The sequence below is a fragment of the Equus caballus genome, chromosome 1 (genome assembly GCF_041296265.1).
Source record: "Equus caballus isolate H_3958 breed thoroughbred chromosome 1, TB-T2T, whole genome shotgun sequence".
Taxonomy (NCBI): domain Eukaryota; kingdom Metazoa; phylum Chordata; class Mammalia; order Perissodactyla; family Equidae; genus Equus; species Equus caballus.
The window spans coordinates 93,760,970-93,786,412 of NC_091684.1; the positions used below are offsets into that span (position 1 = coordinate 93,760,970).

Here is a 25,443-nt window from a genome sequence, read left to right on the forward strand (position 1 = left end):
CCACCCTGTCCAGCATACAACTGAAAAGAGTAGAAATCTGAAGAAACAGAAAAATGTGACCCATAACAAGAAAAATAACTATCAATAGAAACAGACCCCGATGTGAACCAGACATTGAAATGATCACACAAGGACTTTGAAGCAACTGTTAGAAATATATATTCAAGGACTTATATATATATATATATATATAAGAAATATATATTCAAGGATTTTCTTTAAAGAAAAGATAGCCATAATAATTGAAAGGTGTAAAATTACAGTAAATAAATGGAAAACATAAGAAGATTTAAAAGTAAATTCTAGAACTGAAAAGTATATTTGAAATAAAAATTTTACTGATGGGTCAACAGCAGATTGGTGACTTCAAAAAAAAACAGTTTAATGAACATAAAGATCAATAGAAATTACTCAACATGAAGGAAGAAGAGAAAAAAGATTGAAGAAAAATAAGCATGCATTCAATTGTCTTTGGGACAATATCAAATGGTATAATATATGTGTGACGTGAGTCCCAGAGAAAAAAGAAGAGAGAGAAGAGAGCAGGAAAAAATACTTGAGGAAATAATGTTTGAAATTTGCAAAGTTTGTTGGAAAAACAGCAAATTGCAGATGCAATAGGTTTAATAAACCCCAAGCAGGAAAAAAATAGAAAGAAAACCACACTTAGGCGCATGACAGTCAAAGTCCTGAAAATTAAAAATAAAAAGATTTTCTTAAAAGCAGTCAGAGAAAAGAAATATTACATATAGGGGGACAAAAGCACAACCTCAGGCAGATGTTTTATCCGATTCAATGGAAGTTGTGAGACCATGGAAACACATCTCTAACAAAAACAAAACAAAAATTGCTAATCTATAATTCTTTCCCCAATGATATCCTTGAAGAAAGGAGGATAAAATAAAGTTATTTTCAGATCATGACAGCTGAAATTATTCCTCTCTGGGAGACTTGCACTACAAGAAATTCTAAAGAAAGTTTTTGAGACTGAAAGGAGATGACATCAGATGGAAACTTAGATCTACAGAAAGGAAAGAATAGTACTATTAATGGCTAACATGTGAGCAAATAGAACAAATTACGTACTTCTTCTAGTCTTAATTTCTTTAAAATTATGGCTATTTAAAGCAAAATTGTAACACTGTACTTTGGAGTCCATACCATATGTCGATGAGATATAGACAACAATTGCACGAAAGATGAGGGGGTAAACATAAGCACACTGTTGCAAGTTTCCTACGTTGTACATGACACTTAGAGAAGGGAGTAGGGATTGGAAAACTGTAAACAGGAAAATACTTTCCTAATTTTCAACAGTAATAGATGGAAGGTAGAATCTACAACTCCACTTTAGTAGTATTGACACAAAACTCAAAAGGAGCCCATTGAGAAGATACAGAAGAACCATAAGCTGCCATTCAGTTAAATGCTCATTTATCTGTGTGGATGAAACAATGCTGGCAACACTATGGATGTGAGCTTCAATAGGTCATTGGATAGGCCTCTCATGATTGACACTTCCATTTATTCCACTGCCATCTCCTCAGCACCATCATATGACTGACACGGCGTGAGATGCCTGGGGTGGTAAGATCCAGTCTGTCTTTGAGGAGTTCATGAACATCATTCACACCATGCAGATCTCAGCCACTGTACACAGCCACACATCTGTTGTGCCAAAACGGTTTTATTTTGGGGAAGTAGGAATAGACAGCTGAGACTTCAGTGTAACTCTGAGCTCCTGTTTACCCTCACACCATTTACATGGCATTGACAGAAATTAGGTCCCCCTAAAGACTCTTGACTTTGGGGGAGTTCTCATGGGAGCAGACTGAGGATATCAGTGAGGAGTAGGCTAGGAAGGGGAGAGGGGTGCAGGTCGTGGCAATAAGGAATGTGAGGGAATGTTTTGAAAAAAGATCCTTGGGAAACAAAAGCCTGTTCAAGAAATGGTGCTGGAACAACATGAATGTCCATGATGAAAATAAATCAATCTCGACCCCTACCTCACACCATATACCAAAAAAAAAAAAATCAAGATGTTTCTTAGACCAAAATGAAGATGCTAAAGCTATAATGCTCCTAGGAGAAAACATAGGAGAATATCTACGCAGCCTGGGGAGCTTTCTTGGAAAGGACACAGAAAGGAATAACCATAAAGAAAAAGACTAATAAATTAGACTTTATCAAAATTAAAAATCTCTTCTAATCAAAAGACACTGTTAGGGAATGAAAAGGCAAGTCACAATCGGGGATAAAATAGTCACAAAGCATATATCTGACCAAGGAAGTATCCAGAATGTATAAAGAACTCCAACAAATCAATAATCAAGAGATAAACAAGCCAATAAAAACCAGACAAAAGACTTAGACACCAAAAAAAATATTTGTATATATATTTAAATATAAATACAAATGGCCAAAAAGTAGATGAAAAGATGCTCAGTACTGTTAATTATGAGGTAAGTACAAATTAAAACCACATTGAGACACCTTAGCACACCCACCAGAATGGCTAAAAAATTAAAAAGATAATCAACACCAATTGATAAGGATGTGAAGCAACCGGAATGCTCCTGCATTGCTAATAAGAATGTATGATGATACAATTACTTTTGTAAGCAGCTTTGCTGTTTCTTATAAAGTTAAATATACGCTAACCACGTGACCTAGCAATTCCACTCCCGCGTACTTAGCCAGATAAATGAAAACACGTGTCCACACAAAGGTTGTGCATGAGTATTCATAATAGCTTCACAGTTCTTTTTTATTTTTTATTGTGGTAACATTGGTTTATAACATTATATAAATTTCAGGTATGTATTTTGATTCCTGCGTAGATTACATCATGTTCACCACCCAAAGACTAATCATAATCCATGACCACACACATGATCTTAATCACCTCTTTCACCCTCCTCCCTCCCCACTTCCCCTCTGGTACCCATTAATCCAATCTCTGTCTCTATGTGATTGTTTGCTGTTATTTTTATCTTCTATTTATGAGTGAGATTCTGTGGTATCTGACTTATTTCACTTAGCATAATACCCTCAAGGTCTGTCAATGTTGTCACAAATGGCCAGATTTCACCATTTCTTATGGCTGAGTAGTGTTCCATTGCGTATAAATACCACATCTTCTTTATCCATTCATCCCTTGATGGGCGCCTATGTTGCTTCCAAGTCTTGGCCATTGTGAATAATGCTGCGATGAACATAGGGGTGCATGTATCTTTATGCATTCATGTTTTCATGTTCTTTGGATAAATACCCAGCAGTGGCATAGCTGGATCATATGATATTTCTATTCTTAATTTTCTGAGGAATCTCCATATTGTTTTCCATAGTGGCTGCACCAGTTTGCACCCGATCATAATTTAGTATATGAAACTTAGTATACCAAATTTAGATTTAGTATATGAAATGCTCGAACAGGCAAAATTAATCTATAGTGAAAAAAACTCAGAACTTAGGTTGCCTCTGGGAAGGAGGCATTAACTGGAAAGAGGCCCAAAGGAATTTTTTGACAGGATGAAAATATTTTATGTCTTCATGGAGGTGTGGGTGACACAGGCGAAGCAATTTTTTTAAATCGTGCAGTTAAGATTTGTATATTTAAACATACATAAAATTTTACGTTAGAAAACTATAAAAGTAATTAAGTGGGGAATGAGTGGAGGTAAAAATGAAACAAAAATGGCAAAATGCTGATCACGGTTGAAGTCGGAGCATGAGTACATGCGTTCATTATACTATTATGTTTACTTTATATTTGTTCAAATTTTTTCTGTCATAAAACTTCCTTAAAAGAGAAAGAGCAAGAAAGGAAGGCTAGGTTTACCAGAAATTAAAATATACTCTAAATCTTCTGTCATGGAAACAGTGTTCACACGGACAAACAGAGAGAACAACGGAACAGAACAGAAGATCCAGAAATAGCCTCAATCGCATATGCAAATTGAGGATACTCAAAGGTGACACCTCAAATCCTTGGGGAAAGATGGACTGTCAATGAGTGGTGTTAGGATCATCAGATAGATAGATATATGAAAAATAAAATGATCATTTCCCACAACTCAGTAAAAGCCAAATTAACCCATTTTACCAGGTAAAAAACAAAATTAAACAAATGCTAAAGAAAAAAATAACGAGGATTTGCATAGCATCCAGTAGGTACCCGTGGGGACAGAGTTCTGGGAAGGTGACCACCAAGCAGGTCAGTCCCAGGGAGATGCCAGGCTCAAAGCCGGGAGCCAGACCTTGAGTGAGAGCCCCAGGACAGGCCGGCTTGGCGAGCGGAAGCCAGGTGGTTCCAGCAGGAGCAGACACAGCTGAGCAGTGGGGCATGCGGCCACAGAGGCTGCTCACGGACCTGGGGGAAACCAGGTGACACACGAGTTCATTTCACAAGTGCACGGGGCCACGCCGTGGAAGGAGTGGGATGCCTTCTGGTCGCCACCCGAGGTCAGCCACAGCTGCAGCAGCTGCCTGGTGAGGATGAGGAGGAAGAAAGGGGAGAGGGAGCAGGAGGAGACGAGCATACCGCATTTGTGAAAGACCCAGACAACCAGAGCAGGCCCAACACAGTCTTGGACAAAGATGGCAGCAAGGACGGCGTGGCAAGGCCACAGGGCAGAGGGGTCAAGACTTTCGGACAGTGACCCTTCTGAAATTCTTTCTAACCCAGGAGGGGCTGCTTTTTCACCTCCAAAGGCGGTATTCAACACTTCCTGGGTACAGAGAACTCCCCCACAGGGAGAGCCTGGGGGAGAAGAATTTACCTTCAGGTTGAAGAAAGGCAAGAGCAAAAGCATCAAGCACCGTGAAGACAGTTGGCAACACCTTCCCCCATGGCAGAGAGGCTGGAGAGTGCTGGGAGACCATGCTGGAGGGGCCACAGGAAGCAGAGGGGCAGGAAGACGGAGACTTCCTGAGGCAGGTGGGTTGGAGGCCAACTAGGAACGTGCGGGTGGCCTGGGTTCCAGGCTCAGGCAGGGCCTGGGAAGGGCTGGGTGGAGCTGAGCTCTGCTCTTCCGGCCTGTACGCAGGAAGATGGAGTAGGCAGAGTGGCACCCAGGGTCTGATATGCACCCTCAGAGCCTGGCTGAGACCCAGATCTGTTTCCTGGACGAGCACCGAATGAGGGCAGCCACATACTGGCAGGGGTGTCTGGGCAAGGTGGCTTCACCGACATCTTGGACGGAGCTTGGGCAGAGAATGGAGACCCAGTTTCTGGAGACAAGACTTTTCTGCACTGTCCTTAGGGAACCCTAAGGAAGGGTCTAGATGGGACTTCGTGCTTCTTCCTATGCCTCGCTGGGTTGGCTTTTGGTCAGGGACGCAGAAAAGGAGTGACTGGCTTCGTCAAAGCAAGCAGGACATGCTGTTTCTCTGGTCCCTGCTTCCCACTCTGCGTCATTGCACCTGTTGGTCTCTTCTGACTCCTCCCCGATCCACAACACCCGCGGCAGAACGCCGCCCTGCATGGCTCCTGAGTGTCCTCTCTCACACGAGGCCCAGCCTTCTAGAGAGAGACGCTGTCTACTCTTCTATCTCCCTTTGAATCACCTGGACCAACCAAATGTGGCCTGGATGGGACCTGGGAGGTGACTGTGATCGGGCCACTGTGAGTCACTGTGGCTGGGCCCCTCCAACCATAACCATTGCTGGTGGCGGGGCATGTGCCCTACCCACCTTGAGTGAACCTGGCTGTCCTGGCTGCAGCCCCATGGGGGGCTAGGGGAGGGGGACAGAGAAGGCTGTCTCATCTGCGCTCCTTACAGCCTCAGACCCAGCCAGATGCTCATGCCCCGCAGAGGTCACCTCGCAGCCAGCCTCTGCCAGACAGCGAAGCACATCCACTCCTTGAGGCGAAGGAGATGGAAAGCAACGAGGGTGTGTTGAAGGAGATGCTGCCATGTTTGACTCTGGAGGACGGGAGAAGGAAGCCAAGCCAAGGGCTGGGGTAGGAGGGTGGGTTCGGACGAGCTAAGCGAGGTTGGTAATGCTCCCCGGGGGACAGCACAGAGAGGCAGAGCTCTGGAGCAGAAACAGCGGAGGGCCTGGCTTCCGTTCCTGGATGTGTGAGCTTGGCCAAGTTTGGACGCCTCTCTGTGGAGGAGGCGCCCTCCCAGCTCCTGCCAAGATGGACTGAGATGATGCAGAGGAAGAGAAGCGTCTTCCTCCGTGTCGCAGGGCGGCGCTTCGGGCTCTGCATCTTTTGGCGCGGGGTGCAGGGCCCCCTCCTCTGCAGCCATCCTGGGGGCCTCTGCCCTTCTGTACACCCCTCTGGGGACAGCGGCTTTGGGTTACAGGGGAAGCAGCGGGGCGCGGCAGACCGCGCGGGCGCCACGCTCCAGGAGCCACCTCGCCAGCTGGCCCGCGGCCCCTCTGCGCCTCAGCTCAGGCGTGGCTCCCGGACACGCCCTGCGGAAAAAGACAGCGCCCGGGTCAACGTCAGCTCCGGACTTCACCGGGAGCAGGCCCGCCGCTGTTCCCACCAGTGGCACCGAGCCCATGCGGTGGGAGAGGATGCCTGCCCTCCTCCCTCCCGAGAGCACCATGCCCAGCAGGATGGGGCCCGGGGAGGAAGGGACAGCTCGAGGACCGGCCACCCCTTGCCGGGGAGGGGCAAGAGGCAAGGCTGGTCCCGGGCCCCGTCCTCACCTGCACCAAGACTCTTTCCTCCTCTGAAAATCAAGAAAATTACAGCCGTTTCCTACAGATTTTGTTCTTCCGAGAGTGAACTAGAATAAGCGCCTAAAGAGGGCGGATCAGGGCGTCCCCCTCTTCTCACCACAGCCATGCTTGGGGACACATCAGTGACTTTCTGCAAAGTACAGTTCAAGGAGCCTCAAGGGACAGACAAGGGAAATGCCTTCCCGCCTCCCGCCCTGCCCCTGAATTGCTGGGAAGGAAGCCCCCTCTGCAGCCCGCAGACCGCCTGCCCGCTCCCCCCACCCCACCCCCCCACCCCCACCACCCCCACCACCATTGAAGGGGCCTCTGAGACGTGAGGATCTCTGAGGTGGGAGCCTGAGGCAGTGACTGCTTAGTTGGGGACACCGCATCTCCTGGGGGCACGATGCCCTGGCCAATACTGGTTTAACTATCTCAATCCTTCACTGCAGAGAAAGGACCCGGCCAGGTAAAGCCGCTAACGCCAGGACGTCGAAGGCCCTGAGCCGTCCTTGTCATGTGCATAAACTTAGGGTGATGAGGCTTTAAAAATAGGAATGCACCGCATGGCAAAGTGCAATGTTTAGCACATTGTGAATATTTGGGGTGTAGACAAGCACAAAATGTGACCACTCCCCTGTGGACCAGAGAACCCCCCTGGCTGGCAGGAGGAAGGGGGAGGGCCGCCGGACCTGGAAACGGGGACCAAAGGCAGCTCAGTCCTTGCAGGATGTTTGTGGACATGGGAGAAAGCAAAACATACTGTAAACAGGATTACTACAAAGTATGCGTGTGGGCCAGGCTGGAGGAAGCAGAAGTCGTCTTTTAAATAGCAGTTATGTTCTTTTTTTCACTTATAAAAGTATACTTGCACACGGAAGCAAAGTGCAGTTTATAAGAACATAAAAAGTAGCTCCCCTTTTGCCCATGATCATTTTCCCCTTTGCCCGAATAATCACTAGATCTTCTGATGCTTACCATTACAACTTTAACTGATACTCCTCTTTTAGGAATAATTTTTTTTTTTTGGTGAGGACGATTGGCCCTGAGCTAACATCTGTGCCAGTCCTCCTCTATTTTGTATGTAGGACTCCGCCACAGCATGGCTTGACCAATGGTATATAGGTGCTGGCCGGTGATCTGAACCTGAGAACCCTGGGCCACCCAAGCAGAGCACACAAACTTAACCACTAGGCCACTGGGCAGGCCCCAGGAATAATTTTATACAGTAGCTTTACACTTTCAGACATGAAAAATAAGAAAATTAGCATGCTTACACTATTCTCTTCTTCCTCTCCCATACTCATTCTTGATTTTTAATTATGTCTTTATTTTATTCTTTTAAATGCTGTCTTTCCAATTCTATTCATTATATTTTTATATCTCCTCCTAGTAATTGCCTTCATGACTTTAAATAGTGTATTCTCTCTTCTGTGTACTGAGTTAAGACAGTATTTGCTGCCATGAAAGATAGGGACGCTATTATAGTTCTTCTTCCTTCCTCTCTCCTCCCCCTATTTTTGTTTCTTACTTTTTTCATATCACCATCGTTTAAAATATTCGTGCTAGCCCACTACAAGTCTCTTACTTGCTTTGTTGATAGGCTGACTCCAAAAACTAGAAAACTAATAAACGGCATTGACAATATTGTGGGTTCAAACAAAACATTATCTTTAGAACCAAGAAGCATGATTGACCTGGAGAGAAGGAAAATATTCTTGTGTCATTAAAATTTTAATGTTAAATTGCATAAATTATATAAATTCATCTTTAAATAAATTATACTAAAAACAAAGGTAGTAGATACTTCTCATTTTGTCAGATTTTACTCTTGTGCTATTGAGGTTGCCAGCATCTACCATATCCGTGTGGTGGAAACGCTTAATAATGATGCTCAACCGCACATCTCCCGTGTCTGTGTTTAGTGACGTCATGTTGGTGTTTTAAAATTGGCCTCAATGGAAGAATTTACACCACAGAAACTGGAATATGCTACAAACAAGGACTTTTCTTGTTTGTTGATTAGACTGAAGAAAGTGGTGGAGAAAATATTAATAATGTGGATTAAATTTATATTGTGTTGTGTCTATAGCCTTTACATTGGGAACAGCACAAAACATTGAGGAAATATTTTTCCAGTGATTGAAAACCATTAGCCAATTTGATAGAGTCCCTCATGCCATGGACGACTGAGTAAAGCTCTGACATACATAGTGCTCAAGCTGAAAGTGGCTTCAGTTTGGTGAATATGAGGATGAGAAATAGTTGAACGGTGACTAACAGATTTAATGACTATACATTATTGAGTAAAGCTTTGTAGATCAGGGTGCAATCCCATTTGTCACACCGTGGTTTAATTGAGACCATGGGTTGGCTACGGATTCAAAAGTTTGGCAAAAAGTTATGAAAGCATTCTGTAAGAATCAATTGGCCATGTGGAATTTGCAGTAGAGAATTGTATATTTTATTAATATTTGTAAATTATGTGCTCCATGTACTTTCTATCAGTAAAATTTATAATAAACTTGATAGATAGATGCATTTTTTGAGAGCTGGTTGTTAAGCGTTTACCAGCACACCACTGTCTCAGAAGCTTGCTGATCACATAAGAAATTAGGAGGAAAAGAAGAGAAACGCCTTCTCCGCCCATGCTCCAGGGCCAGCATGGTCCCGGGGCTATACGACTCATCAGAAGGATAATGAGAACATCTAGAATGGGGAAGCAAGAGCTGGGAAACAGTGGGGCCGAAGAGCAGGTCACTGCTCCAAGCCCTCCCCCACCCATCTCTAAAAAGGGGCTGCGGATCCCTCCTCTGCCCTCATGGGGCGGTTGCCAGACTGGAGACCACATCCTGGCTGTGAGGATGTGCAGGCCCAGGGGCATTACCTGCTCCTTCAGAGGGGGACTCCCAGCCCCCCACCAATCACCAGCAGAACCTGCGGCTCAAACAGCTCACGGTCACCCACCGCAGGGGCTTCCCCACACCCCCCGGGAAGCTGCCAGCACGGGAGCCGCTGCGGGGGCTGGCTTGATGCTGAAGGATGGGGAAAGGGCAGGCGGGCGAGGCCACTTCTGCTTTCTGCTCACACCTGCTGAGGTGCTAGCCCAGGGAGCACATTTGACTTCTCAAACCTCAGCCACAGGTTCACTTCAAGTTTTGAGGGAAAATTTACAGGCAGTTTCGTTATAACTCATTATGGCTGGGGCCTCTGCAGAAGTACCTCTCTGTGCTTCCGGAAAACTATGAAATGTGGGAATAATTGCTCTGCATATGGGTGGAGGTACCTATCACCCATGGAGATTGATTGCCTTTTTCTTCCAGACGTTTCTTGCAGGAAACCCCAAACTTCAAGTGTTTTGTTTACCCTCTTATGAATCGATCCTAAGGAAACAACCCGATATTCAGAAAAGGCTTTTTCTATATCTGCCTCCAATCCTTTTTTGAATGATGTGGGGCATGCATAAATCCCAAAGCAAACCTTTGTGCGGAAAGCTGCTCTCTGTGGGAAATCATCTGAAGGGTTTAATCTTACAAGCCTTTAAAGTAACATATTATACAGCTTGTGTAGACATCCAAATGTCATGGATTTGGTTTGGAGGCTCAGGTTTAGGTTTATAGGCTGTGCCATGGCCAACGCGGACACTGCTTCAGCGTATGGGGAGGAACTGAATACGAAAACAGAAAAAAATCAAATTAACTTTTCAAATCCTTCCTCTTAGATCACTTGAAAGTAGGACATTCTCCATAACAAAATCTCATTTCCCGATAGTGCCAAGCATCCATTTTCTCGCTTCTCTTAGAGTTCAAATTCACAGTCCCATAGGTACTTAGACATCAGGGCAATATTCACAATGGTTCTACACAGCAGCCTGGAAGTGTTTTACACCATTAAACCATTCACTTACTCCTAAGTGCATATATGTACTTCTAGACATAACATGCATAAAATCTGCCACTGATCCTTCACACTGGCCACTCGATGCAAAATGAACACCAGAATTGCCAACAGTTTAATTTTCACATTTATTTCATATTTTTTAAATCACAATAAAAATTTCATTTTGTTCAAATAGTTTTTATTCCAATTTTTTATATTCATTCATTATCATACACATTTCGCCTTTTGATCTTTTAAAGAAAGCTTTAAAAGTGTAATAATAAAATACATTAGCAAAGTTTTAACATCTTATGAAGATCTATGTGTTTACATAATAGGTTAGGAATGTAAATAGTTGCTATTAGTGACTGTTCACTATTTTGTATGCTACATTTTAAACTTTTTATTTTCAAATGACTATAGATTCCCAGAAAGTTGCAAAAATGGTACAAAGAGGTCTCATGTACCCTTTACCTAGTCTCCCCAACGGTGACATCTTAAGTAACTACAGCGCAACATCAAAAACAGGAAACGGACTCGGGTACGAAGTGTATCATCCTCTGACACTGGACGGCTATAGATGTCTGTAACCACAGGGATACGGAGTGCTCCATCACCACCACCACCTCCCCTGCCTCACCCCTTTCTGACCACACCCACCTCCTGCCCCGTGACCCCTAACCCTCGGCAACCACTAGTCTGCTGTCAGTGTACACACTCTTGTCAGTCATTTTGAGAAAGTTATATAAATAGAATCATACCGGACCTGACTTTTGAGACTGGCTTTTTTCTCTCAGCATAATACCCTTGAGATCCATCTACATTGTCCTGTGTATCAATCGTTTGTCCCTTTTTCTTGCTGAGTAGGAGTCCATGATGTGGATGTACCACGCTCTGTTTAACTATCTGCCATTTAACCACTTTGGATGTTTTCTGTTTGGGGCTGTTACAAAGATAGCTGCACTGGGGAACCTTGCCTCAGCCATTCTTACTCCACGTCTGGAGCTGGTCTCACCCCTTGACAGTGGGATGGACACAGGACCAAGGTCCCTCAGGTGAGATTATTTTCTGCCCTGGTCACAGTGATGTATGCGGGGCTGTGCATGTGGCCCACTATGATCCAGTCAGAGATTGTCTCAAGTGTTTTGCTGGAACCATTAGATTTATGTTCTCATAATGAAAAATGCCTTGAAAAATACACTCAATCCCTCTGGCTTCATGGTCCTCAGCTATGAAATAAAGATTTAAAAAAATCCCTATGTTAATGGGTTAGAATGTATTTGTTCATTCAACAAACTAAAAGTATTTATTGAGAGAGAATTTTAAGAAGCAGGGAAAGCAGGTGCAAAGGCCCTGGGGCAGGAAAGGAGTTAGGTGACCAGAATTTCCAGAGTGGGGACAAGAGGAAGTGGAGAAACAGGCAAGGACCCCTCAGGGAGGACCTTCCAAGATCTGGAGGAGAGTTCGGACTTGAGATTTGTATGATGGAAAGTCACAGGAGTGTTTTAAGCAAGGAAATGGCATGCTGCAATTTGCTTTTTACTGCTGTGTGGAGAATGGCCTGAGGAAAATGGAACATGTATGGAAGCCAATGAAGAAGTTCCTGTAGAAGGCCAGGCAAGAAATGTCAGTGGCCTGTCCAGGGTAACAATAGCGGAGATGGAGACAAAAAAGGATGGATTTGGGATATATCTTGGAAATAGAAGTAATTGTAAGACTTACTCATGGGATAGGTCAGAAGGTAAAATCAAAAATGACCTTTAGGTTTTTTACTTAAAGTTAGTGTGGGCAGTCATATTGACTGACGTGGAGAAGAGGAACAGGCTGGGGACGGGTTGGGGCACCAGTTTGGGACATGTTAGGTTTGAGACGCCAACCCGGAAGGGGCAGTGAGAAAGCGAAGCCCGTAGCTTAGGGGTAAGACCCAGTCTGAGGATGTCAATTTGGGACTCATCAGATGATACTTAAAAAGTGCAGAAATGGATAAGATGACCTGGGAGAGTGTGCAAGAAAGGGCCCAGGCCTGAGCCCCGGAGACCTCCAGCACTTAGAAATCTGAATAGAGCATGGAGAACCCATTTCTCTGAGCCCCTTCAAAGCTAAACTTGGAAATTAAAAACTGTCATCACACGCTACCTTTTCCTTAACTTCTTTAGTGGACGCTTAATTAATTTCGACCATTTTTGTTTCCTAATATGCACATGCAATGCCATGAATTTCTTTTGAGGAACCATGTTGGCTGCATTCGGTAAGTTTTGAAATGTGTTGTTTGCATGGCACGCAATTCTAACTATTTTGTCATTTCCATTCCAGTATCTCCTTTGAGACATAAATTTACAATATGGTGTTCAGTGTTTAGATGTCTGTCCTTTATTTTTAGCTGTCTTTTTTGTTATCGATATCTAATTTTATTGCATTGGAATTAGAGAACTTTGAATACCATTGATCCTTTGCTGCTTATTGGTGGAACCTTTCTTTCTGACATTTTATGCTCTTGACACACATGCTCAATTTCTAGAAACATTCCATGGGCAAAGCCTTCTGTGTCTATTACATCAAGCTTACTGATTGTGTTGTTTAAAAGCTTCATTTCTCCACTAATTTTTTTCTTGTAATTGTTTTGCTTGTTCTATCAGTTTCTGAGAGGGTCATAAAATTTTCACTAAAATTATGAATTAGTCAAATTCTCCTCGTTATGTCACAGGTTTGTGTTTGCTCATTTTCTTTGTTTCAAGCTTTGTTATTAGGTGTTTATAGGTTCAAGACTTTGGCATCTCTGAGAACTGTTCCTTTGATCATCTTGTAACAACAATCTTTGTCCTCATTAAAGCTTTGTCTTCAGTCTATCTTATCTCGTGTTAATATTACGATGCCACACCACTTTTCTTTTAGCTGATATTTGGCTGGTAGCTCTTTTTCAATTCATTTGTTTTCAATATTTCTGTCATCTTATGTTTTAGATATGTCTCTTGCCAAACAGTTATAGTTGTTTTTTTTTTAATTCAACCTAAGTGACTCTATCTGTTAATATGTGAGCTTAATCTGTTTATATTTACTATGATTACTAATATATTTGTACCTATTTTTACCTTCTTTTGTGTTTCTGTTTACCACGATTTCTCTTTTATGTTTTTTTCTTCCTGTCTTCCTTCTGTTGATTTTATTCAGTATTTTCTTCTTGTCTTTATCTCCCTCTGCTGGTTTGGAAGTTAAATATTCTACTTCTATTCTTTACTTGTTACTCTTAAATTTTTAACATGCATACTTGACTTTAAAAAGTCTAGCTCTGCACTGTGCAATAGAGTAGGGCCACTAGCCACATGTGGCCATTGAACATTTGAAATGGGATAAACTGAACAATTCAATTTTTTATTCTAATTAATTTTAATTTAAAAACTGATAAACAATACAATTATTGAAAAGCTTTTACTATGTTTTGAACAGTTCGGGTCAGTGAATCTTCTTTTTCAACTCTAAATTTTGTGAAATCTAAATATAGATTAAGTATTTCCAATGGAAATTTAGTGTACAAATTGGGATGTGCTATAAACATAAAATACACACTAGATTTGAAACATAAAAAGAATATAAAATGCTTCAATAATAATATTTATATTGATTGTATGTTGAAATGATAATATTTTGCATACATTGAGTTAAATAAAATATATTATTAAACTAATTTCACCTGCTTCTTTTCTAATGTGGCTACTGCAAAAAGTTTCATCACGTGTGGCTCATGTTGCATCTCTACTGGACAGTGCTCACCTAGAGTGAAAGCTCCAAATGCCCAGGAGTCTTGACGCTCTGATTCTCCCCACCCTGCTCTTCCAGGTTATTGTACTTGGTGTTAGTTACTGTATCGTCTGCAATATTGGTTCCACCTTGTTCTTCACACCCCCACCTTAATGCATCACTCTATTTCTTTTATACACAATGGTGATTTAGATTTACCAAAATGTTGGCCGATTTCTTCATCCCCCTCCACACCTGGCATCCCACACCTTCATAGTTCAGCTCTCTTCTTCCAACTTCCACGGCCACGATGCAGGCTGACTCTCTGTGTCACTAGTGACACTGAGGATCCAGGCCCTGGGGAGAGACCCACCCACGGCGGGTGCCAGGGCCTCAGTGCCTCTCCTGGGGACAGCTGCTCCTCCTCACCTCAGTGGGAGCTGCCACATGCAGGAGCCACAAAGGGCGAGGTGGGCGTGAGCTACAGGTAGGAGAGGGGCCTCCAGGGCCGCTCTGCTGTCGTCCACACCCTGCTGCCCTCTCTGTAGCTGGCTGCTATCTTCATGCCCACCTCTGATGCCAAGTAGGATTGGAGGTGGCGCCTTGTTGCTTCCTCTTAATCCCCTCCAGAAAGGACATCTAGTTATCCAGCCACCCCCTCTAGGGCAGGCTAAAGGCCCTAGTGCCCCTGCTATGGGGACCTTATCTGACCAGGGCTGTGATCAAAGCATCTTCCTCCCTTCTAAGGCCTTAGGGGGCCATTCCCAGTGCTCCTGCCGCTCCTCACAGACACATCCAGCTCAGAAGCCCAGGCCAGGCCGCAGGGGAGACAAGGGAGGCACTCACCACGTCTTTAAAATGTGCACCCTAGATGCCTCACTTGCCTCGCTCTCATCCCAGCCCTGAACCCCCCAGAATTATGTATTTCCCATGAGTGCCATGCAGCTGATTCCCCTGAGCCTCCTGAGACCAACAGAGCCCCTCCTCCTCTCCTTCCCCCTCCTCCTCCTCGACCCCCTCCTCCTCCTCCACCCCCTCCTACTCCTCCTCAGCGGCACCTGCTCAGCCTGGTGACAGCGGGGTTGGAAAAACCCATCGACGCCATAAGCAGTGTGCTGCGCGCGCCATCTTGTGGCCAGAATTGCCAATTACAGTCAGGATTGCTCAGTACCTATCTTAATTAGTTCCGTGTTTCTTCTTACCAAAAATGGGAAGCTCTTTTCCAAAGAAGGGGGAAACAGTCCCTGGGCTCCAGCATCGACCCAAGTGTTTACAGACATAAAACACTATATAGGCTTCCAATGCTTATAACCTATAACAACTAGGAAAAACAAAACACCTTTGCCAGGTAAAAACCAGACGTCCCCAAGAACTCTTGATTAACTGTGTCACAGTGGGGTCCTGGCTCCCGGGGTTCAATGGTTCCTAAGCAGAGGCCTCCAGAGGATCGTGTTAACCGCCCTGATTTCTGGGGGCTTCCAGGATCCCTGAGGGAGGGTCCCCTACACAGGACCCTAATTTCATGGAAGCCAGTCAGCCCACTGATGGTGACAGATTCTGGCTAAGGATGTGGGTCCCCACCCAGTCACATGGGAGGCCCCAAAAAGGCTTCCAAGAGGCAGCCACTATCTGCCCGCTGGCTCTCCTGGGGACCCACCTCACCAGGGCCCAACATCCCAACGTTCCACATAGACACGTCCTCTGCCACTTGCTGCCACCTCGATTTTAAACATAGATGCAAACTCAGGAGCTGAAATCACCTGAGAGAGTTTGATTCTAAGGTGGTAATCCTGTCTTATAAAAACGGGCTACTTTTCAATTTATCACGTAAATTAGAAGGCAGAATTCATTAAATTGTGCAGGAAACCCCGTTTGAGAACCAAACGCTGGCCTAGCGGACGCAGCAGCTGAGACGGAGGAAGGAGGAGGATGGGAAAGTGGCTGGGCGGCCTGGAGCCCCACGGCATCAGGGCCACGAGGGCAGGCACACGTTCTCTGCATGAGGCACTCACCTAGTCCTCACACAGACTGCGCACTGGGGTCAGCAGCTTTCTTATCTACACATGGGGAGCGGAGCTCAGAGACGCAACGAGACTTACCCAGCGGCCCAGCTAAGAAGGGTCCAGAGCAGGAGTCGAACTCGCCTCTGCCTGACTCCGACGCTCTCATTCCTTCCACAGAAGCGCCCCGGCCGCCCCCGGCAGGCCTGGACAGAGAGGTCGCCCTCCTTGCTGCATGCACGCGGTTTTCCAGTCAGGTCCCCACTGGGAGCGGGGATGACAGGGTCTGAGAGCAAGACACTCTGTCCGGCTCCTCAGAAGCCCCGAGCTCTGGCCTTGCAGCAGGACCTGCACCTCCTCACCTGTGCCAGCAACTCCTCTCCACCAGGGCCCGCCCCGCCCACTCCCAGACGCCTCCAAGGGCTGGCGAGGGTACCACAGTGCTTAGGGTGGGTGACCTGCCTCTGCCACCACCACCTCCCTCAGGCTGGACTGACTGAGCCTCCATCCCAGCCCTCGGCCAGCCACCCCTGGCCCGGTCAGGAAGGACAAGAGCAAGGGGCCACACCGAACCTCGGTGAGAGGGAGGCTGGCTCGCCCTCGGGGAACAGGCTTCTCTGCCCCCTGGAGCCCCACTGGAAGGCCAGGTAGGGAAGGGCCACCCGTCTGCTTCCCTCCTTGGCCCTGACTTTCAAGAACTCTTGAAGCAGCTGGTCTTGGTTTCGTATCTCAGCAGTACTATTTCTAATCTGTCCCCTTGAGAGATTCGCAGACCCTCTCTGACCTCAGTTTCCCAATCTGCTACGTGGGGAGACTTGGGCGATGCTGGATCCTTGGGAAGTGGCTCAGATCCCCCCTCTGCAACCTGAGGGCCCCTCCTCTGCTGTTGATTTCTCCAGCCCCAACTCCCTCCCTGGTGCCAAAGACACAGAACGGGCCCGCTGCCCGGAATCCCCTCTCCCAGGAAGACTCGGTGTCGAAAGCCCCACTCGCCCTGCCAGCCACCGGTGGCCCCAGGGAAGGTGACGCCTTCCAGGTGAGGGCGGGGCGACTCCGAGTTTGTGGGTCCAGAGATTGGGCGCGGGATGCGGAGATGGGGCAGCGAAGGATGCTGTGGTCCAGGGTCGCGGGAGGCGGCGCTGCGGGGGCCCGCCAGGGGGCGCTCTGCACCGAGCGCCGGCGGCCCCTCCAGCGCAGGCCAGTCTCACCCGGGAAACCGAGGCCGGGCTGGGGCGGCCGCTCAGCGGACCAGCGCGGACCCCACCCCGCCCCCGGGGCACCGAGCAGCCGGGGCCCCCGAATCTCACCGATGATGTTCAGCCGGGCGGCTTCCTCCGGGTCTTGCCCGCGTCCCCTGCCTGCCCGGTCACATGGGGCGGGGGCAGGGCCAAGGCCACGGCCGGGGCGCGGGGGGAGAAGGGGCGGGGACCCCGAGCGCTCCCTCCAGGCGGTGCCCGAAGGAAGCAGGCTCCGGGCTGCAAGACGGAGGCGTCGGATCCCGGGTACCAGGTGAGCAGCCCCTGCAGGGCCACCCCCAGAGGGACCCCCGGCGAGGGGGTGCTCGGTACCCTGAGCTCACGCACGCTCCCAGCAGGGCCCGTGGGAGATGGAGGAGGAGCCATCGGGGCAACACGGTGGCCAGGCCAGTCCAGGACGGGCGGGCCCGGCTGTCCACGCTTGAGGGATGGGGTGGCAGTGAGCGCTGGAGCACCCTGGGCCTGAATTCCCCCACCTCCGGCAGGTTACACTGTGTGACTTAGGGGTACTCACAGCTCCCCTGTGCTACCCCCCCACCCCAGGGTGCTACAGGGTGATGAGTTCTGTCCACAGTTGGTGACTACTAGGTGCTAGCTGTCATTATGAATAATGCCGGGGGCGGGGGGGGGGGGGAGCAGTGCAGAGCATACTGGCCTGAGTCCAGGAGGATCTGGTATTCCCAGCATCCTCCCTCCACAGTGAGCTGTGTGGCTGGTGCCAGAGCCGCTCCTGGCTGAGTCATCCCCAGCTGGCTCTCCCAGCCCAGGAGAGGGGCCAGCCTGGGGCCCGATCTTGAGCACCGATGCCAGGAGAGGTGGGTGAGGGGAAGGCAGGGCTGGCGGGTGACTGGAGAGCAGTTCTGCTGTGTCCTCTGCCCCGGAGGCAGAGCCCTGCCAGACCTGCCCCTCCACACGTGTTCTCCACAACACAGTGCCCACGCCCCAGGGCCTTGTCATCTCCACTGCAAGCCAAGGTCTGTGAAGGTCGCTCCTCCAACCAGAGCCCTCCTGGTCCAGGCGTGCCCCCTAGACACACACACATACACACCCATGATATAGATGGGGACCGGTGAGGGCAGGGCCCCACCCAGGGCACATCAGGACAGAGGCTCAGCTGGCTGTCTCCCACGGGGGCCTCTTTGCTTTGTGATAGCAGAGCTGAGATTGGGCTGTGACCTGCCAGGAGCAGGGGAGGGGCTGGGAGAGGCTGGGAAAGAAAGGGCCATCAACAAGTCCAGAGCAAAGGGCTAACCTCATCACACGCCCCCAGGGGTCAGGCTCCTTCTCTTGTCCATAGAGCACCGTTCAGTGGGCACTGGATTTCCGGAGCCTCTCCCCTCCCCTCGGTCACAGTGCCCTGGCATCTAGTCTGGCATCTGCCTCTTTCCTATCCCAGCCCAGGTGCCTTGTGGAGGCCAACTCCACCCAGCTCCCTGGATGAAACCAGGTTGCTTTAGCCAATCAGCACATCTCATTCCCCAGCTGCCAGGATTGGCTCAGGGTTGGATTGGGGGCCCAATCAAAAGGCCATCATGTGGCAAGAGGAGATATTTGGGAGAGTAGGGAGGAGAAGCTTCCCAGCACTTCTGAGAGAGATGCTAGAAGGTATGCTCTGTCTTTTCGTTAGACTTGGAAGAAATATTGGCTCCTGAAGCTGGTGCCCAGAATTTTTTAATAAGGTAACCTAGCTGAGGATGAAGCAGACACTTCAGGAAGCAAACAGGAGAACTCAGGGGAGAAGAAAAAAAAGGACTTGGTTAACATTGTCAAACTGCTGGATCCAGCCATGCCTGAAGTTCATATTATAAGGGTTTCCCCACAAAAGGAGACAATAAATGCCCCCCTTATATTTTAAACCAATTTTAATTGTTGTTTTGTTTCCAGCACCTGAAAGATCTTGCGTAATTATCCTCTTTTGACCAATGATAAAATGGATACTCAGAAGGTATAAGTATAAGGTCACCAGATAAAATACAGGACACTCAATTAAATCTGAATTTCGGATCAACGATGAATACCTTTTAAGTTGATGTTATGTCTCATGCAATTTTGGGGACACATTCATACTAAAAACCAATAACTGTTCATCCTGTATTTTTGTTTGCTAAATCAGGAAACCCTATTTCAGGAGCATGTCCAAATTCACACTAATAGAGAAAGGAGAAACCTGGATATGGACCCAGAGTTTTTAATTCTAAAGCCCCCACTACAGCAGGTGATGGGATAGGCTTCCTCCTGTCACTCCCCAGTGAACTCCCCGACATAGTGCAGGACCCGCCCCTGGAGCGGCCTTTCCCATAGGTTGCCCAGACCTCTACGTCAGTGACGTTGATGGCTGCAGGAGTGTCACTTGATTGCTTCATAATCGAGAGTTTTCGTTTCGATTTTCCACAACTTTAAATTATTCTCCAGGGATGCCAAATTTCCAGAAATGGCAGGGGAAGCCGCGCCATTAGCAGCAGGTGCGCCATGGGGAGGGTCTACCCCTGGGTGCCCCTGGGGCTTGTTCTCTCCATCCGGGTCTGGGGACCGCATCCCCAGTCTCTCCACTAATGGGACTGCTGCGGACGCCAGACGAGGGTCCTAAATAGCGTCCTGGGAGTCACGCTGCATGCTGGCATGTTCTTGTTTGTAGCTGTTTTTGAGGCTTTCCGGAAAATACAGCACCTTTCCAATCCAGGTCAGCTGATTGAAAGATCAGAGGCGCATCTGGAATGTGTGAAGGGCTCCCACCATCTCATCGACCTTCTGTTCCCCCCAGGGGTAGTTCTTTTCATGGTTCCCATTTTACAGACTTGAGGAACCGAGACCCAGAGGCCCCCAGACTTGCCCCAGGCCATTTGCAAGACCCTGGGGGAACATTTGAATTTCAGGGGCTAATTCCTCACAGGGAGCTTGTTGGAAATCCAAGAACACACCAGAGAAAGGGCATTCTAAATATATTTCTTTTCTATAGATGTGGATCTCCCATTACTGGAAAACAGGAATTAGCTTGTCTGCTTGAGGATGTGGCTGGTTCTTTATAAAAAGGATGCACAAGAAATTTGCGCATAGTCTGCCAGCTTCGTTATGCTGCCGACAGCTCCCAGCAAGAGAAGAACGCTTGCAGCCAGATATTTCGGTAGGAGTTTCATTTTATTCGATGGGGACTAGGATTGCCTTTGCACTTAGCTTCTTGCTGAAGGAAGGGGGCCACCCGAGGCCTCCAGAGGGGGCGTCTCGGTCTTGTGGGCTGAGAGCACCGAGGGGCGTCTATGTACTGGCCACAGCCCTCACCCCCAAACTTCAGAAGCCCCCAGTAAAGTGCCCGGGGGTAACTTGGACCAAGTGGGACAACCCTCTGGATGGGTCCCATGCAATTGCTATGTGGGTGGTTGTGCAGATGCTTGTGGGGGGTCACACAGGTGCTGGCTGAGTGATCACGTAGGTGGCTGCTGCGTGGGTCACACAGGTGCGAGCTGGGACGTTGTACAATGACGTTGCGTGTTCTATAGACCTGGGCACCTTCAGATGATGCCTGAGCTCCCAGACGCTAGTGGGAGAAACGAAGTCAGTGGTGCTCAACCTTTCTCTCTGTCTGAATCATGAGGAAGCTCTTAAAAATCCCCAGGTATTTTTAAACACTGGAGATTTGGTTTTAGTTGGTCTGAGGTGGGTCCCAGGCATCAGCCTGTTTTTTAATTCCCAGGTGAACCTAGCGTGCAGCTGGGGCCAGGAACCAGCAGACGGAGCCCAGGGGGCCTCAGACTGCACACAGCAGCCTTTGCTGTGGTCTGAGCGGGTATTTGTAGGGACGGGGGTGTCAAACTCAGTGTTTACAAAGCCAGGACTCCCGGACCCGACTCTGCGGTGGACATGGGCTGTGGGTTGCTTCTCACGCTGTTAACCTCTCTGGGTCTCGCTGCCTACAACAGGCTGGGGAGAGGCTGAGACTGGCCTTGAACTCTGGTCGGTCCTAACCTAACACCTTGGGGGTCTGTAAAATCTCTAGCTATTTTCCTCTGAGCTGGGTTTATAACATCATTTGGCTTGGAAGGAAAAGTCACTTGTCTTTGTGAAAGGTTCCAGCCACCAGATTTCCAAGTCCCCCGGCTTCAGAGCACAGATGCTAGTCCTTTGAGAAAAGGACAAATGAGATATTGCATGAGACGCCTGAGTTTGAAGAATTTGATTAGATTATCTTTTTATTGCAGTGAAATTCACGTAACAAAATTAACCATTTAGACGCGAATGATTAATTCAGTGGCGATTCGCACATTCACAATGCTGTGAGACCACCACCTCTTTCCGCTCCAGATGTTCTCGTCACCCCAAAAGAAAACCCCAAACCCAGTAAGCAGTTGCTCCCCGTTGCCCCCAGCCCTGGCATCGCTCATCTTTCTGTCCCCATGGACTTACCTGCTCTGGATGTTGCATGTGGACGGAAGCATACATGTGTCCTTCTGTGACTGGCTTCTTGGACTGAGTCATATCTTTGAGGTTCATCCACATTGCAGATGCATCTGCGCCTCATTACTTTAGGCTGAATTAATTCTTAAAGCCTTATCTGACCACAGACAGCTTGGCAGCTTTGTGAAAAAGGACCAGCCATGCCATTCTGTGGACGGCTTTGGAAAGCAAAGGAGAGGCCCCTGGCACTGGGGAAGCTGTCTCTCCTCTCCATCCTTGGTCTCTCGGGGTCAGCCCTTCGGTCTCTTCTCCCTCTCTCTCCCTCTCTCTGTCCCTCTCTCCCTCCCCTCCCCTCCCCTCCTCCCCCTCTTCTTCTTCTCCTTCTTCTCTCTCTGTCTCTCTGTTTCTCTCTCTGTCTCTCCATCTGTCTCTATCTGTCTGTCTCTTTCTCTCTGACCCTCCCTCTCTCTCTCCCCTCCCCACCCCTCCTCCCCCTCATCCCCCTCTTCTTTTTCTCCTTCTTCTCTCTCTGTCTCTCTCTCTCCCCATGGATTCTGGAGGAGACTACTGGGGGCCTGGAGCTTGCTTTTAACGGAAGTTTTCGGGGAATTGGGGCAGATGGAAGATTCTTTGGGGTTAAGTTGCGCCGCTGCACTTTACTTCTTCACTCCACCCACAATTTTGCCGAGCCGAGGCCCTGCTGTGCAGCAGGAAGCCAGAGGACAGCCCGGGTCAGGGTGTCTCATTCAGGGGGCCTCTGCTGAAGCTCTCACCCAGCCCTGGCACCGCCCTCGGCTCCACCCCTTGTAGGCTTTTCCTGTGGCACCATCCTGCCCGTTCAGACCAGCTTCAGCCTCCTGGCTCACCAGCTTCCCTAACTTCTGCTCACTGGCCTGCCAGGTTCTCTCCCAAGGACTGGTGGCCTCTCCCTGCAGCCAGCCCTCCTGGCACACCCCACCACGAGTAGCCACTGCACGTCTGAATCACAGTGGGAAGAAAGATGGTGGCCTCCGTCCACACTGGGCCAGAGAGTCTAGAAAGGAGAGAGCAGCTCTGAATCCAGCCCTCTGTCAGGCCCCCAGCTCCCTGACCCACAGCTAACCTTCAGGACCAAGGCCAGGGGGCAGCTTGGACTGGGCATCCTCTGTCACACCACCCCCCATGACCTCCCAACTCTGTGGCTTTGCTCACTTGGCCTTTCTCCAGGGCATCCCCTCTCCCTTCCTTGCCATGGATGGCAGGGATGCGAAGGGACCATGAGATGCCAGGTAGGAAGGCAAGAGTGTATCCTGGAAGAACAGGAGCCTCAGAGAGAGGGGAAGTGAAGTCATAGGAAGGAGAATGGTGGGTGATAAGAGAGGACAGGTAGGTTGATATCATGTTGAGAAACTTGGACTCTTTTCTCATGGGCAGTAGGGAGCTATTGAAAGCTGTAAGCATAGGATTGATTGGATCAGAACTGCTTGTAGGAAACATGATGTGGCAGCAGGGTATGAAGTCAGCCCTCTCCTAGATTCTTACAAAGACCTACCCACTGGTCTTCCTGATTCTACCGGTGGCCCTTCCATAGCTTCTCAAAATTGCACCTGGAGTAAGGCTGTTACCACGTAAATCTAATGAGATCTATCACTCGCTCAACATATCCCAGTGGATTCCCATGTCACTCCTCCATCAAGCCCACCGTTACCTACCACGTCATCTCCTTCTGCATCCTCCATGTCCTTAGTGCCAGCAGCACCACTTCCTTGCCATTCCTCAGATGTGCCAGGTCTTTGCAGGTGCTCTGCCCTCTCTCAGGAACACCCTTCCCCTCGGAATACCCATGGCTCACAACTCACCTCCTTCAGACTTTTACTCAAGCGCCACCTTCTTCTGAGGCCTTCACTGACTGCCTGTGTGTGTTACAGTGGGATAGGTTATGCAGTAGCTGGGTCATAGGTCACCTGCCCATCATAGTGACTCAAAGACCCAGCACGATGGAACAACCAATACCTCAAGTGGTGCTGCCGGCCAGACCAGAGCGCCAAGGGAGAGATGGAGCTCTAGAATGGTCTCATGCCAGCAATGAAATCCTCAGCCTGGGAGTCACGCTTGTCACACGTCACATGCAGTTCATTGCCCCAGCTACCCGCAAGGGCTCCAAGAAGTAGGATCCAACCACGTGCCTAGAAGGGGAGGACTGGAGGAATTTGGCAAAGCTCACTAATGACTGTGCCAGCTGGAGCACCTTGCCGATATCCTTCTCCTCTTCCCTCCTTCACTTTCCTCCATAGCATTTGCTCTTATCTCATATATTTATGTATTTTAACAGCTTTATCATATCATTTATTCTTATCTCATATATTTATATATTTTAACAGCTTTATCAAGTGTAGGTTCCACGTGATAAAACTCACCTGTTCTAAGTGTACAAGTCAACGACTTTTAGCAAATTTGTAGAGTTGTACAACCATCACCATAATCCAGTTTGAGGACATTTCTATCACCCGGAAAAGTTCCCCTGTGCCCATTTGCAATTCATCTCCCCTTCCGTCTTCCATCCCCACTGATCTGCTTTCTGTCTTTATAAATTTGCCTTTTCTAGATCTTTCATGTAAATAGAATCATATATTCTGTTGTCTTTTGTGTCAGGCTTCTTTCACGTAGCATAAGGTTTCTGAGGTTCATTCGAGTTCTTGTGTGTATCAGTAGTTTCTTCCTTTTTAGCCGAATAATACTCCATTGTGTGGATGTGCGTTTCGTTTATCCAGTCACCAGTTGATTTATTGTTTTATGGCTTAGCATATGGTCTGTCCTGAGGAATCTTCCATATGTACGTAAAAAAAAAAGTATATTCTGCAGTCACTGTAAGGAGTGTCAATTAGGTCAAGTTGGTTGATAGTGTTGTCCAAGCCTTCTATATCATTGCTGATATCCTGTCTAGTTATTCGATCAATTATTGAGATTGAGATACGGAAATCTCCAACCCTCGTTATTCAATTGTCTGCTGCCAGGTTTTGTTCCATGTGTTTTGAAGCTCTCTTGTTAAGTCTGTGTTTATTTATAATTGTTATAGCTTCCTGATGCATTCACCCTTCTGTCATTGTGAAATGTCCCCCTTTGTTGTAATGTTTCTTTTCTTCAAGTCTATTTTATCTTGTATCAACATAGCCAGTTCCAGCTGTTTTGTGGTTACTGTTACACCACATATCTTTTTCCAACTTTTTCCTTTCAACCACTTTGTGTCATTCAACCTACAGTGTGTCTCTGATAGACAGCACATAATTGGATCTTGCTATTTCATGAGGACAATCTTTGCCTTTTGGTTGGGATATTTAGACCATTCACATTTAACGTAATTATTGACATGGCTGGATTTACATTTGGCATTTTATAGTTTGTTTTTTATACGTCTCCTCTATCTTTGTTCCTCTGTTCCTCCTTTTCCACCTTCTTTGTATTAGACAGATATTTTCTAGTATGCCGTTTCATTTTTAATTGATTGCTTTTCCTATATTTTTGTGTTA

The 25,443-nt window shown here is 47.6% G+C and overlaps 1 protein-coding gene across 4 annotated transcripts in view; it reads left to right on the forward strand.

The window, feature by feature from the left end:
- The first annotated feature begins 17,516 nt into the window (after positions 1 to 17,516).
- Positions 17,517 to 25,443, forward strand: part of ARHGAP22 (Rho GTPase activating protein 22) — a 188,167-nt gene continuing 180,240 nt past the window's right edge. For all 4 annotated transcript variants that reach the window (XM_023648277.2, XM_023648280.2, XM_070265086.1 and 1 more), the window contains exons 1-2: positions 17,517 to 17,801; positions 20,505 to 20,669. In XM_023648277.2, the coding sequence (XP_023504045.2) occupies positions 20,618 to 20,669 (52 nt within the window). In that variant the 5' untranslated portion in view covers positions 17,517 to 17,801; positions 20,505 to 20,617. The remainder of the gene's footprint in view (positions 17,802 to 20,504; positions 20,670 to 25,443) is intronic.